This window comes from Pteropus vampyrus, unplaced genomic scaffold (assembly GCF_000151845.1).
Source record: "Pteropus vampyrus isolate Shadow unplaced genomic scaffold, Pvam_2.0 Scaffold368, whole genome shotgun sequence".
NCBI lineage: Eukaryota > Metazoa > Chordata > Mammalia > Chiroptera > Pteropodidae > Pteropus > Pteropus vampyrus.
Window position 1 is genome coordinate 259003 of NW_011889149.1, and position 16427 is coordinate 275429.

At 39.2% G+C, this 16427-nt stretch overlaps 2 protein-coding genes and 1 pseudogene across 5 annotated transcripts in view; 2 read left to right on the top strand and 1 right to left on the bottom strand.

Annotated features, from left to right (window-relative positions):
* ARPIN (actin related protein 2/3 complex inhibitor) overlaps positions 1–3561 on the top strand; it is a 31386-nt gene extending 27825 nt beyond the window's left edge. For all 4 annotated transcript variants that reach the window (XM_023522982.1, XM_011379645.2, XM_011379647.2 and 1 more), the window contains one exon: positions 323–3561. In XM_023522982.1, the coding sequence (XP_023378750.1) occupies positions 323–331 (9 nt within the window). In that variant the 3' untranslated portion in view covers positions 332–3561. The remainder of the gene's footprint in view (positions 1–322) is intronic.
* Positions 3562–5029: 1468 nt separating this feature from the next.
* AP3S2 (adaptor related protein complex 3 sigma 2 subunit) overlaps positions 5030–16427 on the top strand; it is a 37262-nt gene continuing 25864 nt past the window's right edge. Inside the window, exons 1-3 of the mRNA XM_011379649.2 lie at positions 5030–5206; positions 8450–8541; positions 8956–9067. Of these exons, the coding sequence (XP_011377951.1) occupies positions 5138–5206; positions 8450–8541; positions 8956–9067 (273 nt within the window). The 5' untranslated portion in view covers positions 5030–5137. The remainder of the gene's footprint in view (positions 5207–8449; positions 8542–8955; positions 9068–16427) is intronic.
* LOC111731378 lies at positions 12828–15150 on the bottom strand (annotated as a pseudogene).

Here is a 16427-nt window from a genome sequence, read left to right on the forward strand (position 1 = left end):
ATTTCACCTCGAGATTTGAATCGATGTCAAAAGGCCGCAAATTGGACATTTAAAAACAAATTCACAGAACAGTGGGCTATGTATCTAAGTGATGAAGATGATGATGTTTGCCAGAGAAAGCAGAGGCAGGTGGAATACAGGGTCTGGATTCCTTTTTGTTTTCATAAAGTGAGTCTTGCACTGAAAAAACAATTGGAGCTGCCAGGCTGGTGAGGCCAAGGCAGGTGGCTGAGGGTCCCGCCAGTACCAGTCAGTCAAACCCTTTTTGTCCTACGACTTTTATGAAATGTGCTCTGTTCACGTCTCTTTACGTTACCCCCAGGATGACTGACTGAGTTTACGGGGAGACGGAGTGCCTCCAGGGCCAACCAGCGCTGTTGAGAATTTCTTGCAACTTCCATTCCGGAGCTGGAAGAAGCAATCCGACCATCCTTACCTGGTTCTTCCCTAGAGCCGCCGTGGAACACCCTTTGAACGAGCTCTGCTGAGATCAAATCCAAGTCCACCACGTTAGCAGTGGGGCCCCATGCTATGACTCATGGAGGGTCCATCCCTGGATGTGAGTTCAGCCTCCCTAGACGTTTTCATGATGGCCCTTGCCCTGAGTGGCAGCCTTGTTCCTGGAGGCAGGTGGTGGGCGAGTTCCCCAGGGCAGGCAGGGGAACTGGACCTGGCCTTGGTGCAGAATTGGGGAACATCCCTCATCTGCATGCAGAGTGGCTCAGAGCTGTTAGCGGGGCTCCTTCCTCTGTTCTTGTGCTTCCTGCTTTCCCTCACACCTGCCCCACCACCGCCAGCGCTGAGTGCTGTGGGCTCTGCTGTCCTCTTCAGGCCTCCTGTCCCTGTGCCCTTTCCTTCCCCGAGAGCTGCCAGTTGTTTATTCCTCCTTCAGGTCTCTGCCGCCCTGGGGGGTTCCTGCCTCCTCACCTCCCTGGCTGCTTTCCTGGGGCTGCTGCACTCAGGGTTGGCTGGCTGGTCCCCATCTCTCAGGTGTACTCTACCAGGCCACGTTTTGGTGACACCTCTTTTGTGGTTGTTTTGTACCTTGAAGACGTTTTACGAATGAGTAAATCTTTAGAAAAGGGTTCCTCCACACCGACGGGGTTATTGTCGGGTGTAAAGGGTCTTCCAGCTGAACAAGAAATCTACATGTCCTAAAAATGAGTAGGGACTTGGTGGCACGTGGGTCCTGCCTGCCTCAGAGAAAAGAGGAGGTGGTGGTGAACTAACAATTATTGAGAAAAACACAGCTCTGGGTGTTTTCTGCGGTAATAATTATAGCCACTGACTGATGAGTGCTTCCGGGTGCTAGTACTTGTGCTAAGCATTTGCAATATCTTACTTAATTGTCACCACAATACCATGAGGTACTGTGATTATTATTCCATTTTTTCCATGTGACACTGAAACTCAGAGGCTCCATTGATCGTGTATAGAGGAGAGAGCCCAGGCAGTCAGAGTTCAAGGTCCACATTCTTAACTACTGGATTATTCTGCTCCTACATGTATACTACAGAGGAGAAAGGGGGCCTCAGAAATGTTAAGCAACTTGCCCAGAGTCACACAGCTAATAGGTGGCAGAGCCAGGATTCAAATCCAGAGCTGACAGAAGCAAAATATATGCTCCTTTCCCATCCCCTGCTCCCTTGGCCTACAAAAGGGCATTAGACAGAGGACCCAGGAGAGGTCCTGGCCCTGTGAAGCATGGTTATATTCCCAGACTTTAGGGAGCTTGCCTAAACCCTTGACCGCTGATCTGTCCAGGCTGAAATCAGCCCTGCAGTATCAGCAGTTGAGCAGGTAATGCTTCCAACGTTTATTATCATGGCTATGACTGTGCTTTCTTGCATATTTGAGCCCGGGCTCAAACTGTAAGGCTTGAGACTCACACTTCAGTTAAACTAGAAGCTGCCTCTCTGGTGTCCTGCATTTGAAAGGGGCTGGCCCACTGTTGAGCATGCTGAGACCTCAGCCACGGGGGTGGCCAAAGAAGTGGTTAAGCAGGAGGAGAAATGGGACACTGGCTGGGGGTAGAGGCACCAGTGAGGGCATCCTGCTGCCCAGAGCTTGTATGAACAGGCCACCATTCCAAAGGAGGCGGCCCAATGTGTCAATGGGGGGAAGCCCTGGGCAACCAATGGGCTTGGTGTCTTATGTGGGGGTGGAGGAGGGGGGTGTTCCTGGAAGAAAAAGGCCATTTGGCTAGAGCTCAGAATGGATGGGAGCTGCAGTGTGTTTGAGATGAGGCTGGAGATCGGGCATGGCATCTTAAGCATGTTAAGTATTTTGAGACTTTATCTTTAACATCCAGGAAGCCAGTGATCCCAGGGAGTGAGAAGATCTGATTTGTAGATTTCAAAGATCAGTTGACAACAGAAACTGAAGACAATGGGCCTAACTAGGAGACTGTTGCAGTTGTCGGGGTGAGAGGCTAGAGTGGATTGGTCTATAGACAGGAAGAAATGGACTTTGCAGCAAGACAACAGCACTAGCAAAGCAATGGAGGTGGGGAAGTGGCCTTTTCCTGGAATATTAATTTCTGTCTATGGTTGTTATCATACTATACCTACACATGAAATTGGATAATCCTTTTTCAGTTGTATGATCACTTTCCATATTGCTACATAGTCTTCATAACCATCGTTTTTAGGATTGACTGCCATTTAAAATAGCTCTATCATTGTCCAATTTGGGGGTAATTTATTGGTCCCCTTTTGGAGCTAATGTAATTAATGTGTCAAGAACTGTTGTAAATTATATAATCCCCTCAATCTCACCCACCCATCCATCTACCTCTGTAGCCCCCGCCCCACTATATTTTTGGGTAATTTCTTTAGGGGTTGATTTCCAGGAATCAGATTACTGGGAATCTAGGAATTTTTTGTAAAGGTCTTGTTATATTGCCAATTGCTTTCCAAAAGTGTTGTTCTAAATTACAATTTCACCAGCAGTGTAGGAGAGGACCGTTTTCATGTGACGCTTGCCAGAATTGGGTATAACATTTTTAAAATGGTATTCGATAAGGTGAAAATAATTTTAAAGTTAATACTTCAATTTTAATTTTCCCTTTCCCCCATTAATAGTGATCTTAAAGATTTTTTTCATATTCATTTCCTAGATGTATTTCCTCCTTTGTTACTCAGTTCCTTTGCCCATTTATCTATTAGAGAGTAGGTCTTTTTCGTTTATCAGTCATGTATATTTTACATATAACTGCCATATTTTAACAACATCCTTTCCATTTTTTTCCATTTTTAAAAATTGGTTTTACAAACAAAATCTTTATATAGACTTATCCGTTGACTTTTTGTGATTTTTATGGCTTCTAAGCTTATATTCTCCAGATATTACTCAATTTCATTTTCTTCCATTTTGGTTATTATCTGGTTTTATATTTAACTCTTTAATCCACTCTGTCTTTAACTTGTGGAAGGATATGAAGTGAGATAACTAAATTGCTTAATTTCAAATTGCTATTCAGTTATCCCAACAAACTCATTGAATTCCTTCCTGTTACGATGTCTCTTATATCACATATTAAATTATTTTATGCTTAAGTTATCCATTATATTTCAATAAGTCTCCCTATAATGCCAATTTGAACTATCATAGCAGGATTTGATAGTTGGTAAACCTAGGTCTCTCACATTCTTTTTCTGTTTTAGAATTTTCTTTGGTAACCCTTCTCAACATTTAAAATATTTTGTCACATTTCAGTGCATATTTACTGCCTTTGGATTTTTTTTAATTAAAAAAAATTCTGGCTATAAGAGTAAATATTTATTTAGAAAAAATTTTAAAAGAATACATAATTCTACCATTGTTTTTTAAATCACTTACATAGTGCTCAGTTATATACCATGTATGGCCCCAAGTGCTTGTAATTCCTTTTGTGTTCAAAACTGCCTGAACACATTTTTTTCATGTAGAAGAACCCCAGTTTTACAGTAAACTGACATTATGCCAGTTTTACAGATGAAGACACTTGCCCAAGGTGCCTAGGCAGTTACCAGAGCCCGGGTTATAATCAGGACAGTGTGGTTCCATGATGCTGCCATTCCATCAGACACAATTATTCATATTTTGTTGTATCTACTTCCAATTTTTACAAAGTAGGGTGTCCCTGTATGTACTTTGTGTAATCTTTTCACTTACAGAGCTATCATGAACATTTCCCTATACCATCTTTCACAACATGTTTTTTAATAACTAATATTTCTCAGATGCATGTAGATCAATGCATTTAACAATTTCACATTTTGAAATAATTAGCTTGCTTCCCATTTTTCCCAGTAATAAGATTGCTGAGATATACGTTCTTGCAACTAAATCTTTTCACATATTCATAATAGTTTTATTATAAGTTCTAAAACTAGAAACGCTGGGTCTAACATTTTATTTATTTTAAAGGCTTTCGACACATATTGCCAGTCATTTGGGATAGGTGATTCCATTTTCCAGCTCTATCTGCAATATAGGGACGTCCACCCCGACTGTCATTAATTTTTTTTTTCTTTTACCAATTTGAGATCGCTGGTACCTTTTAAATGGAATTGCATTAAAGGTCCCTTGATTCCACCATTCACTATGTACGGGGGCTGTAATACCGAAAAATAAAAATGACCTTAACGTGTCCCAACTGGGGAATGGCTAAATTAGCTGGCATCTCCCACCGCAGAACGTTCTGCAAGTGTTAAGGGGAAGGCAGGACTGTACGGTTCAGCGCTGACGGTGAGATGTGAGGCTCCCGCCGGACTGTTTATCTTCTGTGGATCTGCTTTGCGCCGGGCCCGGCTTTCTGCAGCAAAGCGGTCGATCTGGGCAAAGGACATAGATCCGGGCTCGCGTCCTGGCCGGGCACTGACTGGCTTACAGATGCTGGCCGAGACGACAACCCTCCTTAGCCTTGGTGTTTGTGGGTCGGCACCAGCCCTCCGCCCACGAGCGCGCCGCGGGGCCCTGGAGCTTTCCCCGCGGCGTGCTGGGAAGTCGGACTTTATGTCGTCGGGCCCGTGGGCACCAGGGCAAGTTTCCGCCGGCCAATTTCTGCAGTGCACCAACCGGAAGTGTCCTTGTTGTGGCGGAAGTTGATGCTTTCTGGAAGCCCCTGTTGTGGAGAGGTTCGAGGCCGGCGGAGATGATTCAGGCGATTATGGTTTTCAACAACCACGGGAAGCCGCGGCTGGTCCGCTTCTACCAGCGTTTCGTGAGTGCGGCCCAGCTTCGTTACGTCCCTTCAGGGCGCCCGCATCCCCTTCCGTCCCTTAGGCCCCGACGGCGCACGCGGGTACAGCCTGCTGACCACCTCGGGCTCCTGCACCCTGCGTGACTCTCATACTCCTTAAAGTCGGTCCATTCTGCCCCACGGCCCCTGCTCTCTCTCACCCCTTCGTGGACCCTGGCATTTCCGTGCCATTTAGTGACACACCTCCTCGAGTCTCAGGGCGCTCGCTATTAGTGACCGGGCGGGGCGGGGGCGTGTCTCATTGGGAACTTGAATGATTGAAGTCCCTTTAGTCTTGTTGGTTGTTAAACTGAATTTCACAAGAAGGAAGAAATATGCCGCTTCTTAGAGTTTTTGCTTTAGCCAGAGGGTCTGAAAAAGTGCTTTCTTGGAATAATTTCGTTTCAGTATTGGGACTGCCCGGGGACTGGTTATCCTTCACTCTGAAGAGTTGCACAAAGTCAGTTTAAAAGTGGCAAATGATGAGAAATTATAAATGCTGCCGCGTGAGGGCTTAATAAATGATAATGCAAACTTGAATTTTCCTAAAGCGTTTCCCTGGAAAAACACAGACATGATTATTTGCCTCTTAACGTTTTATTTTTTCGTGGCGAGGTTTCAAAATGTTACGGACACAGTTGGTGGACCGGTGAAACCGAAGGAGGGAAAGAAATTTTATATTTAAGCGTTAACTCCACCTCTTTTACCCTTCTGTCTATTGACAAGTTAAACGTCTTTTAGACCTTATTTCCTCTTATGTCAAGTAGAAATGAAAAAAACTACCCCTTTTCATTGAACTTTTTAAAGCTAGATTACATTTTAAGTAATCATTATCGAGGTAAAAATATTAGCATTCAGTGTAACTACTCAGTTTGTATTTTAGATGTGTGAATTTTTCTCACTTTTAAAAAAAGTGTTATTGAGCTATGTCACATACCATACAGTTCACGTATTTAAAATGCACAATTCAGTGGTTTTTAGTAGGTTCTCAAAGTTACGCAACCATCACCATAATCAATTTTAGGACATTTTCCTTACCCCCAAAAGAAACTCCTACCCATTAGCAATTATTCTGTATCAACTCCCCTAGTCCTAGGCAACCACTAATCTACTTTCCATCTAAATTCACCTGTTCTGGACATTTTATGTAAATGGAATCAAGCAGTATATGGTATTTTAGGGCTGGTTTGTTTCACTTAGTACAGTATGTTTTCAAGGTTCATCTATGTCGTAGTGTATAATTCTTCCTTTTTATTATGGAATTATGTAGTCCATTGCATGAATGTGCCACATTTTGATTGTCCATTCATCAATTGATGTTTCTACCTGTGACTCTTGTGAATAATGTTGCTGTGAACATCCATGTACAACTAGTTCTTGTATGGACATGTGTTTTCATTTCTCTTGGTTATATACCTGGGGGTACAGTTGCTGGATCACGTGGTAACTATGGTGAACATTTTGAGGAACTGCCAAGATGTTTTTCAAAGTGGCTGCACCATTTTACATTCCTATCAGGAATGTATAATAGTTCCACTTTCTCCACCTCCCCATTAACATTTATTATTATCTTTCGATTAAAGACATTTTAGTGGGCGTAAAGCTGTGGTTTTAATTTCCATTTTCCTAATGACTAGTGATGTCGAGCATCTTTTCATGTCCTTCTTGACTATTTGTATCTCTTGGAAGAACATAGGATTTTTATAAGAACCAAATTAATTCAAGTGAAAATTACCCTGGAAACTGCAGAATGCTGGAAGATGTGAGGGATTATTAAAATAATAGAGGCATGTAAGCAATTGGTAGTTAACATTTTTGTTGAATTAGAAAGTAGGTAGCCTCACTATTTCATACCACTTCTCCACTGACTTCTGCCACTCCCCCTAGAGTCTGATAAAAGGCTTTAGTTTGAAGGATGTTTATGTCAGTTTAAAAAACTGCTGATGCCTAGCATGTTTTTTACTTCCAAGTGTACAGTTAATCCTTTAACTCCTGGCATCTGTGAACTTTGTGAATTCTTTAAATGAAAACCAGGAAAGTAGTGATTGATTTACTCAAACTTGCAGTGGCCAATGATGAGCGAGTTTTCATTCTTCTATTCAGTAATTCCTGAGAGCCAGTGTATACCCATGTCAAGTCAAAGTTACAAAAAATAATTTGTCCACAATGACATTTTCTGTTTTTTTTCCCTCTATTTCTTTTAAATAACTAACCATTTCAAACCTAAATTTAATGTTGTCGAAAGAAGGAGATTAACATTTCTTGCATCTTATTTTCTGACTCTTGGGGCAAGTTCAATCTGAAGGTTTTCTTAAGCTTTGCTACTCAAAGTATGGTCTCCAGACCAGCAGCATTGGTATTACCTAGAAGCTTGTTAGAAACGGTCTCAGGACTTACCCTAGACCTACTAAATCAGAATCTGCATTTTAATAACATTCCCAGGTGATTCATTACACATGGAGTTTTCAGAGCACCTCGTCTAAAGCTTTTAATTACTTTTGTAATGACTGGTTCTTGCTCTTATCATCCTTTTTTAAAAATCATACTTATAATGCATAATATGTATAAATAGAGATCAGACTTGAGTTATAAAGAGATTGCATCACAGTGGAGCTTTCTTATATGTAGTGAGTGAATAGTGGAAAAAAAAATTTCACATTCTTATTGTAAATAGAACTCTGTCTTTCTCAGTAATACTTTGTTGGTGAGTAACGCAACATGTTATATGTAATACCTATATTACCAGTAGAAAAGATGGCAAATTTCATTTTTTAAAACATGTACATGATTACATCTTGACCTCCTTAAAGTGTTAGACCTATTAACATTGTTATTTACCCTGGCATAGATGTTTTCTAGAGGAAAACAAAGTATTTCAGGACCAGGTCTTCTAGTTATTCTTTGACCTTGCATCAGAGTTTATCATTTCTACTTTCCTTGGTTATTAACTATGAAGAAATACCAGCTTATTCTTCAGGGTGTTGGTAATGGTTAGTGACGAGATTGGTAAATATATCTTGATTCCTGTAACAGAGTCTTGTCACCCATTTTCCCCTACATCCCCTTTTATTTTTTCTCTACTCATCATTTTGATCTTTTCTGGAAACTGGTACCAAATGTCCAGATTGTTCCCAGCTTGGAAGCACTTCTCACCCTGCCACCTCCATCAACGGGTTGTATTTTCAGACATCTCCACTGATTCACTTCATTTCTTTTATTCCATAGCCAGAAGAAATTCAACAGCAGATTGTTCGAGAGACCTTCCACCTAGTTCTCAAGAGGGATGACAACATCTGTAACTTCTTGGAGGGCGGAAGGTAAATAAATAATCAGCTTCGGTTTTCTCCCCATATCTCCACTTTGGCCTTCATCATTATTGTTTGTTCAGGCAGTATTCAAGTGTCAGGTTGTATCCGATGCAGCTTGAGCTGATCTTAGTGTGATATATTGAGAGAGAGACTCAATTCTGTTTGGAAGCCAGTGAATGATTGTGCTTCAGACATCACTCACTTAGATGTTTGATTCCTGGAGAGATGGGCAGAAGAAAAGGTGAGGTAAAGTAGCTTTAGGCACCACTGCCAGAATTGGTTGTATTCACCTGGGAGAAATGGCCTGTTGTTTGTCCTGTCCTCCCCCTTTCGACGGGGTCCATTGTCATTCCTTGGGACAGGGTTTCTCTTTGATATGTTTAATTAAGATATAAGCATTTAAATGTTTCCCATCTCCCACAGTTTGATTGGTGGCTCAGACTACAAACTGATTTATCGTCACTATGCTACCCTCTACTTTGTATTTTGTGTGGATTCATCAGAGAGTGAACTTGGGATCTTGGACCTCATCCAGGTATGTGTAGTCAGCTAACGATGGCACCCGCTTTAGAGAGTTTGCCCTGGATTTCTGAGTAACCATTCAGGAGATCCTCTTGCCAGTCTCTTTATTGATGCTCGTAAAAGTTGCCAGATGTCCACTAGATGGTGCTGTAAGAAAGCTCCTTAGCAACCTTTAAAAACTCCTAGAGCTTTTGGATTCATTGGTTTCTACCCAGCCGTCTCACTGCCCTTGGTTTACATGTACGATTCTGACACCAGTTCCAGTGTGTGTGTCCCCCTCACCTCAACTACCAAGCAGTTAACTCAGTTCTCCGTGTACACTGGCCAGGTGTCCCATAAATTTAACTCAGTTCTGACACTATCTGGAGATAGACACCAAACGCAATACCAGTGTTTCTGACCAACTGCCTGTCAATCAGAGGTTCCCATGACTTCCTCCTTGGGTTTGATTAATTTGCTAAAGTAGCTTACAGAACTCTTGAGAAACATTTTACTTACTAGATTACCAGCTTATTATGAAAGAATGTAACACAGGAGCAACCAGATGGAAGAGATATGTAGAGCAAGGTATGGGGAAAGGGCATGAGGTTGCATGCCTCTCTAGGTGCACCCCATTCTCTCTGAATCTCCCTGTGTTCGCCAACCCAGAAGCTCTCAGAACCCTGTCCTTTTGGGTTTTTATGAAGGCTTCATTACATAGACGTGATTAATTAAATCATTGGACATTGGTGATCGAGTCAATCTCCAACCCCTAACCCCTTTGCCCTCTCCAGAAATCTGAGGCTGAGACTCAGATTAACTTAGTACAGTTCCATCATTTTATACATGTAATTCTAGGTGGGCTTCTTTTAAGTGACTTGAATAAGTTACTTAAGTAGTAAGTGCTCAAGTAGAAGCTTGCATTAAAACTTAAAAAAAAAATTAATTAACAACATTGTGAACTATAATTGAAAAAAGTCACGAAAAGGATTTTTTTAAAAATAAGATTTTTAAAAACCTAATGAACAATTATAGAAAACTAGCTATACAATATAAACTTTACATGCTTACAGTTATATTTTATTTGGTTAAGATAAAATTCAAACTAAATTTCATATACCTAGGGACAAATAAATGGAAACTTTGAGTTTGTATTTTCATTTCACATACCCCAGACTCTTCTAAAAAGTGGTGGTCTTAGAGCAACTTTTAAATTTTATTTATTTATACCCATTCACATTCAGAAAATGATTTAAGCTGATTAATTAAAAATTTCATCCATCATATTCACTTGTTGTACATAAATGTATAAATAACTAATGAAAGCATCTAAAAAAACCCTCATCTCTAAGATATTTTAAAATGCTTTCTTAACACCTGAGTCAGAGTGGACATTTAGAGTCAGTGAAGCATAATAGAAAGAGCTCAATCAAGATCTAGAATCAGAAAACCTGGGTTGGAGTCATGTATCCACCCTCTGCATATAGAGATATTAGATTGTAGAATTCAATTGCGAAAATGTACTTTATAGTATTGTAAACTATAGAATGCTGTAGAAATGTGCATATAAGAAGTGTATTAGAAAATAAAGGAAATATAGTGATGATATGTTTTTTAATCGAGATGCAGTTATTAGAGGAAATGTACTTCAGATAGCTATATTAACATGACAAAGAGAGGTATGTAACTTTATAAAGTAATGAACATATATTAAATATTTAGTATGCATTGAATTTGGCAAGATAGATAAGTAAAAGGTAAAAATAATAGGAGTTAAGAGGTTTGATTTTTGAAAAGATAATAAAACAGTTGGTCTAATATAAGGAGCATAAAAGTCAGAAATAGAAAACATCAAACTGTTTTTAGGGGGTGCTATATATAGTTAGTTATATTACCAATATAATCGATAGTTGACTACAAAAAAAATACCCAAATTAGGTCAAAGAAAACACATTTAATCCAGTATTGGGAGGAAAAAAAAAAGGTTTTTAAAAAAACTGACTTCTTGATAGACCTACTGAAAATTTTTTTAGTGTTGAAGTACACTAAAACCTCTATATAACAAAACTTACTTTTTAAATTCAATAAAAAATCATACTAAACTTTATTTTACAGAGTAAATGGGTTGTGATCCAAAAGCATCTCAAAAAGAAAATGTTACTCAAATATTGAGTATTAGTATTGGTTCACATTACTAAATAAAATCTTAGGCAATAATCAGTTGGACCAAGAAGTCACAAAACCTGGCCCTTGTTTCTGACTCAGTGTGGCCTTAAACAGATCATTTAAGCTTTGTTGACTTTAGGGTTTTTGTTTTATGTTCCGGTTCTTCTGAAAGTGTGTTTCTTCCTCAGGAATACTACATACTGAAAGACTTATTCATTGTGTCCAAGTAGTCTTTTTCCCAAGGATACAAGTCAGTTTAACAAGGAAAATTTGCTGGACTCTATTACAGCAGTAAGAAAAATAGTGAACAAAATATATTGCGTCAGTAGAAACTAAGAAAAATGATCCAAATTATATACCTGAAATATTCTTCAATTGTAATAGGAAGCATTTTTATTTGATTACTTAGTACATGTTTATTTAGTATAAACTACTTATTGTCAAAGAAATAATACATTTATGCGGTTCAAAATTCAAAAGATATACCAAAACTAGTGAAAAATATATTTCTTCCCTCTACCCTGGTCACCTAGTTTATTTTCCTAGAAGTAGCCAATTTTAGGTTTAAAACCAAGAGCCAGAGCCAGTGTTGTCTCAGGGGAGAAATCTACATGCATTGATGCAAACAAGGTGTCTCTTACTATTTATTTCTATTTGAACAAACGTTTGTAATGAATGATAAAAAAAGAAATGAAATAACATAGTAAAGGAAGAGGGAGACAAGTTATCACTGTAAGATAGTCTGATTATGTCCATAGAAAACCAAAAAAAAGAGCAAAAAGTATAACAAAAATACACTTTTTTTGTTAAAGCATAACAAAAATATACTTGGTATGAGCAAAAATAGCAGAATGTGAGATAAACTCATCAAAATTAAATTTTTATTTCTGTGAAAACAAAACTCGTAATTAAAAGAATTTTACTTATAGTAGTGACAAAGGATATTTAATGTTTGGAAAGTAACTTAGTATAGAATACTTGACATAGAGTCCAGTAAAACTGTAAAATCTTAATGACATAAGGGAATACTTGAAATAAATGGAGCTATAAGCCCTCCCTTTGTTGGGAAGAATCAAGCAAAAATGACAGTAGTAATTAATAGATTAAATGGGAAACCAAGTATAATTCCATCAGATCTTGCAAAGCTCAGTGAAGGGAAAATTTATCAGGAAAAATGAGTGGCCAAGAAATGCAAAAGTGTGTTTTGAGGGAGAAACAGCAGTAATGGAGAATTGGCTTTACTAGCCTTAAGAATATATGATGTTTGTAGATGAAATTATCGACTCAGAAAATCTAAAATGATCAACTGGAAAACAATTAGAACTAACAATAGAGTTTAATAAGGGGACAGGATACATGGTTAACATGTAAAAATTAATAGATTCTCTTTAGCAATAATAAATTAGAAAATAACAATATTTGAAAGGGCCCCACTCACAATAGCAAAAAAGATTCGTAAGATACCCAAGAATAAATGTAAAAAATGTACAAAATCTATATGAAGAAGACTTTATAATCTCTACTGGAAATATAAAAAAAGAGCAAAGTAAATAAGTAAAACATATCCTTTGCCTGTTGGGAAAACTCTTTAAAATATAAGTATTTCTAGATTATAAATTACTGAAAACCCAATCAGAATCCCAGTAAGATTATTGTTGTTTTATAAATTATTCCTGTTTGTGTGAGACGTGTGTACAAAAAATGTGCAGACTATGCTGATACAGTTTAAAGAAAGTCAATAAAATGAAACTATCCCTCCAATTAAGACACAGTAAGTGCCCGTCCCTTCATGGTCCTGTGTGCCCCGGGCTCATTGTATCCATCCTCAGACCTTTGAGTTCATCATTTCTTTGCATCTCATTTAGCATGTGATGTATGTTCCCTAAATGATATTTTGCTTAGTTTGGAAAAACTGAGTGATAAGCACAAACTTAACTGTAAGGAAAAGGTGATTTGCCACTTTGAAGGATCTCAAGAAAACGTAAACCGAACAGAGTGTCTGGGTCACTGTCTGGTTTCGGTGTCCCTGAGAGTTCACAAGAGACCCTCTGGGGAAGTCTGAGGGCAAGGGCATGTGAGTGAACCCCCAGAACTTTAGAATGATTTGATACTTACAAAAAATGATGTATTTTTTCCTAGCTTCATTGAGATATAATTGACATATAACATTGTGCAGATTTAAGGTGTACAGGGTGTTGATTTGATGCCACTTATATATTGCAGGATGGTGACCACTATAGCGTTAGTTACTCCTCTTGTCGTGTCACATAATCACCACTTTCGTGTGTGTGTGGCGAGAATCATATTCTTCAGTAAATTAAAGTGCAACATCCATGCAAGCTAGAATGGTAGCTGTTTGGTGATCAGGGACCTGACATCATACAAAGAAGTCTGTAAAGTCCCAAACTTTAAAAGTGTGACCTTTTTCAAACTGTGTCCACTCCTCGCACTGAAGATGTGACCCCCACTCCCATTGCTCGTGGTGTGTGCGTTTATAATCTTGCCACTCATACTGAGCGTGTAGGTTTCTAAATACTTCTTTTCCTTGTTCCTAGTCTTGTAGCGTTCTTTATCAGCTGAGCTACATCAAGCTTAATACCCATTAATTTTCAAAATTTGACATTTTGGTCCTTGTTTTCAAAATTCAATTGATTCCATATTTAAGCGAGCTGGGATTTGTCCCCTTCTATCTTGCCTTGCTGAAGCATTTTTCTGTTTTTATCTTGTTCAGCAAATTTCATTAGCTTCGCAGCTGCCGGGTTATAATAAAATGTGGCTGTTCTGCTCTCTGCCAGAGCTTTAGTTTGTGAGGCCGCTGGTTGAGCAGCCATAGCTGTCTGAGGAGCTTCTTATGTTCTTGGTGCCACAGGGCTGCAACTTCAAGAACAGAATCTCCAGTGGCTGCAGCTATCTTATTGTTTTCAACCATTTCCTTTTCTCACTGTTTTTGTCATTTCTCCCAACCTCCCAGCCAGAGCTTCTTGTGCATCCGTTGCCGTGCTTCTGCCTCTCAGGAGAAGTGGACTGGCAGTCCGGCTTAAAGTTTTGCTAAATCTTCTTAGCAGTTCCATTCTCTTTCTCTCTCAACCAGCTATTCCTGCTTCTACCCCTATACTTGGGTCTTGATCTTGAGCAGGAACGAGATCTGATCCACAGTTTTCTTTCCTTGCTTCTGGATCACGACTTCTCTTCCCTATTCTTGGAGCAAGACTTCTTCCACTCCCTGTGCCTACCACGATGACACCTTTTATGAGACCTAGATTTTGAATGACTTCTGCCTCTTGATGACTTTCTTTGCCTTTATGTCTGTTCTCACCATTTTCGGATGAATTTAGTCACTCTCTGTGGAGAAGAAAATTTTTGTCATTCCTTAGATTTGTGTTTCTTAGAAATTTTATTTTTAGATTCATGCCTTATTATTTTGCTGTCTGAGTCTGCAGCATCTTCAGTTCAGTCTCTTCATGTATGAGTACGCTTTTTGCTTCTGTTCTGGCTCCTTTGTTTTCTTTTTCTTGACCTTGATCGTGATCTTGAATAATGGTGTTTTGAGGCTCTAAGAGAAACAGATTCATCTGACTGCTCTTTTTTGATCTCTGTCTGGGAATATCTTTTCTGAAACTATTCTTTCTCATTTTGTATCACTAGCCTATTTGAGAACCCAACTGTTATAGACTAAATTTTGTCCTCTAAAATTTATATGTTGAAGTCCTAACCACCAACATGACTGTATCTGGAGATGGAGCCTTTAAGGAAGTAGGTTGGTTACATAAAGTCATAAGGGTGGGGCCCCAATCCCATCCAGCTGGTACTCTTATAAGATGAGGATGAGATACCAGAGATCATTCTTTCCATGTGCGCAAAGCAAAGAAAGGCCCTTTGAGGACACGGAGAAAACGGCTGTCTGCGAGTGAGGAGAAGAGCCCCCACCAGAAACTGATCCTGCCAGACCATGATCTAGGACTTCTAGCCCCCAACACTGAGAGAAAATAAGTTTGGGTTGTTTATGCCACATGGCCTGCGGTGCTGCCAAGAAATACAGTCTTCCTCTCTTTGCATGTGCTCTGGGCATCTTAGTCCAGAGTCCCGGCTGCCTCCACTTGCTGCTTTTAACAATACCAGCCACCCAGGAGCTGAAATCTCTCCCACGAGACACCCAGGTGGCACAAAAGTGATCTGCCATTGCTTTTTTAGTGTTTACATTTAGCTCATTAATAGCTATAAGATATTTTTATGTCTGTATTCAGATAGATAACTACCTTTATTTTTTTTCCCCAAAAGATAGTCATTTATCCCAATACTATCAACTAGTTTATCTTTTCCCCACCAATTTAAAATACCAACTTTATCAAAAATCGTATTTTCTTGGCTTGGGAGGCTGCATGTACAATGAAGTGTGCCCACCCCTAAACCTTCCAGAACAGGGAAGAGGAGGGGACTTCCACAATAGAGGGAGAGAAAGAGGATTTGGCGGCCCCAGGTGTGGGAGCTACAGGTATGGAGCCAACTTGGTGACAACAGGCTACAGTGATTTTTTTTCACAGCCTGCTATTGTCACCATGATTTGGGCTCTTCCTAGAGCATCTAAAAGTATTGTACTCAAAATCAACTTTTTACTCCAGTTTTCTCAACTTCAAAACCCAAAGTATCCATGTTGTGTCTGTGTTTCACTACGTTTCTCAACTGTGACTTTTCATGGTAACTTGTCTGAAACTCATTCTGCAGAATTTAAGACAGAAGCGGTTTTTATCATGATTTGCCTTTGAACTTGATCTATTGAAGTTCACAATAAGTGGAAAACAATTTTCAGAGAATGCATTTTTTTTCAGAATTGCACACAATTCTAGAACCATTATTGTTCATCATTAAAGCAAAAGCCCATCTTTCCTTTTTATAGAAAGTATGTACTTTATTTAAGACAGATAATGATGCAGTTTAATCTACCTTTGTCTTCATTTACAACAGGCTTTGTATGAATTTTAACCTTTTAAAAAATTTCCAAAACCAGTTTATGCCTTCGACAATAATGGAAATGATTTACCGCATCCAGAAAAAAAATTATATTTTCTTATAAATATGTGTCTGTTTCAGTATTTTGTATTCTGTCCCATCAACCCATACTTTTATTTTTATCTTAGTATTACACTATTTTAATTACCAAAGCGTTGCAGTGAATTTGGCAACTAGTAAGACTAGTCATTTCCTTATTATTGTTGTTTTTCCAAACATTC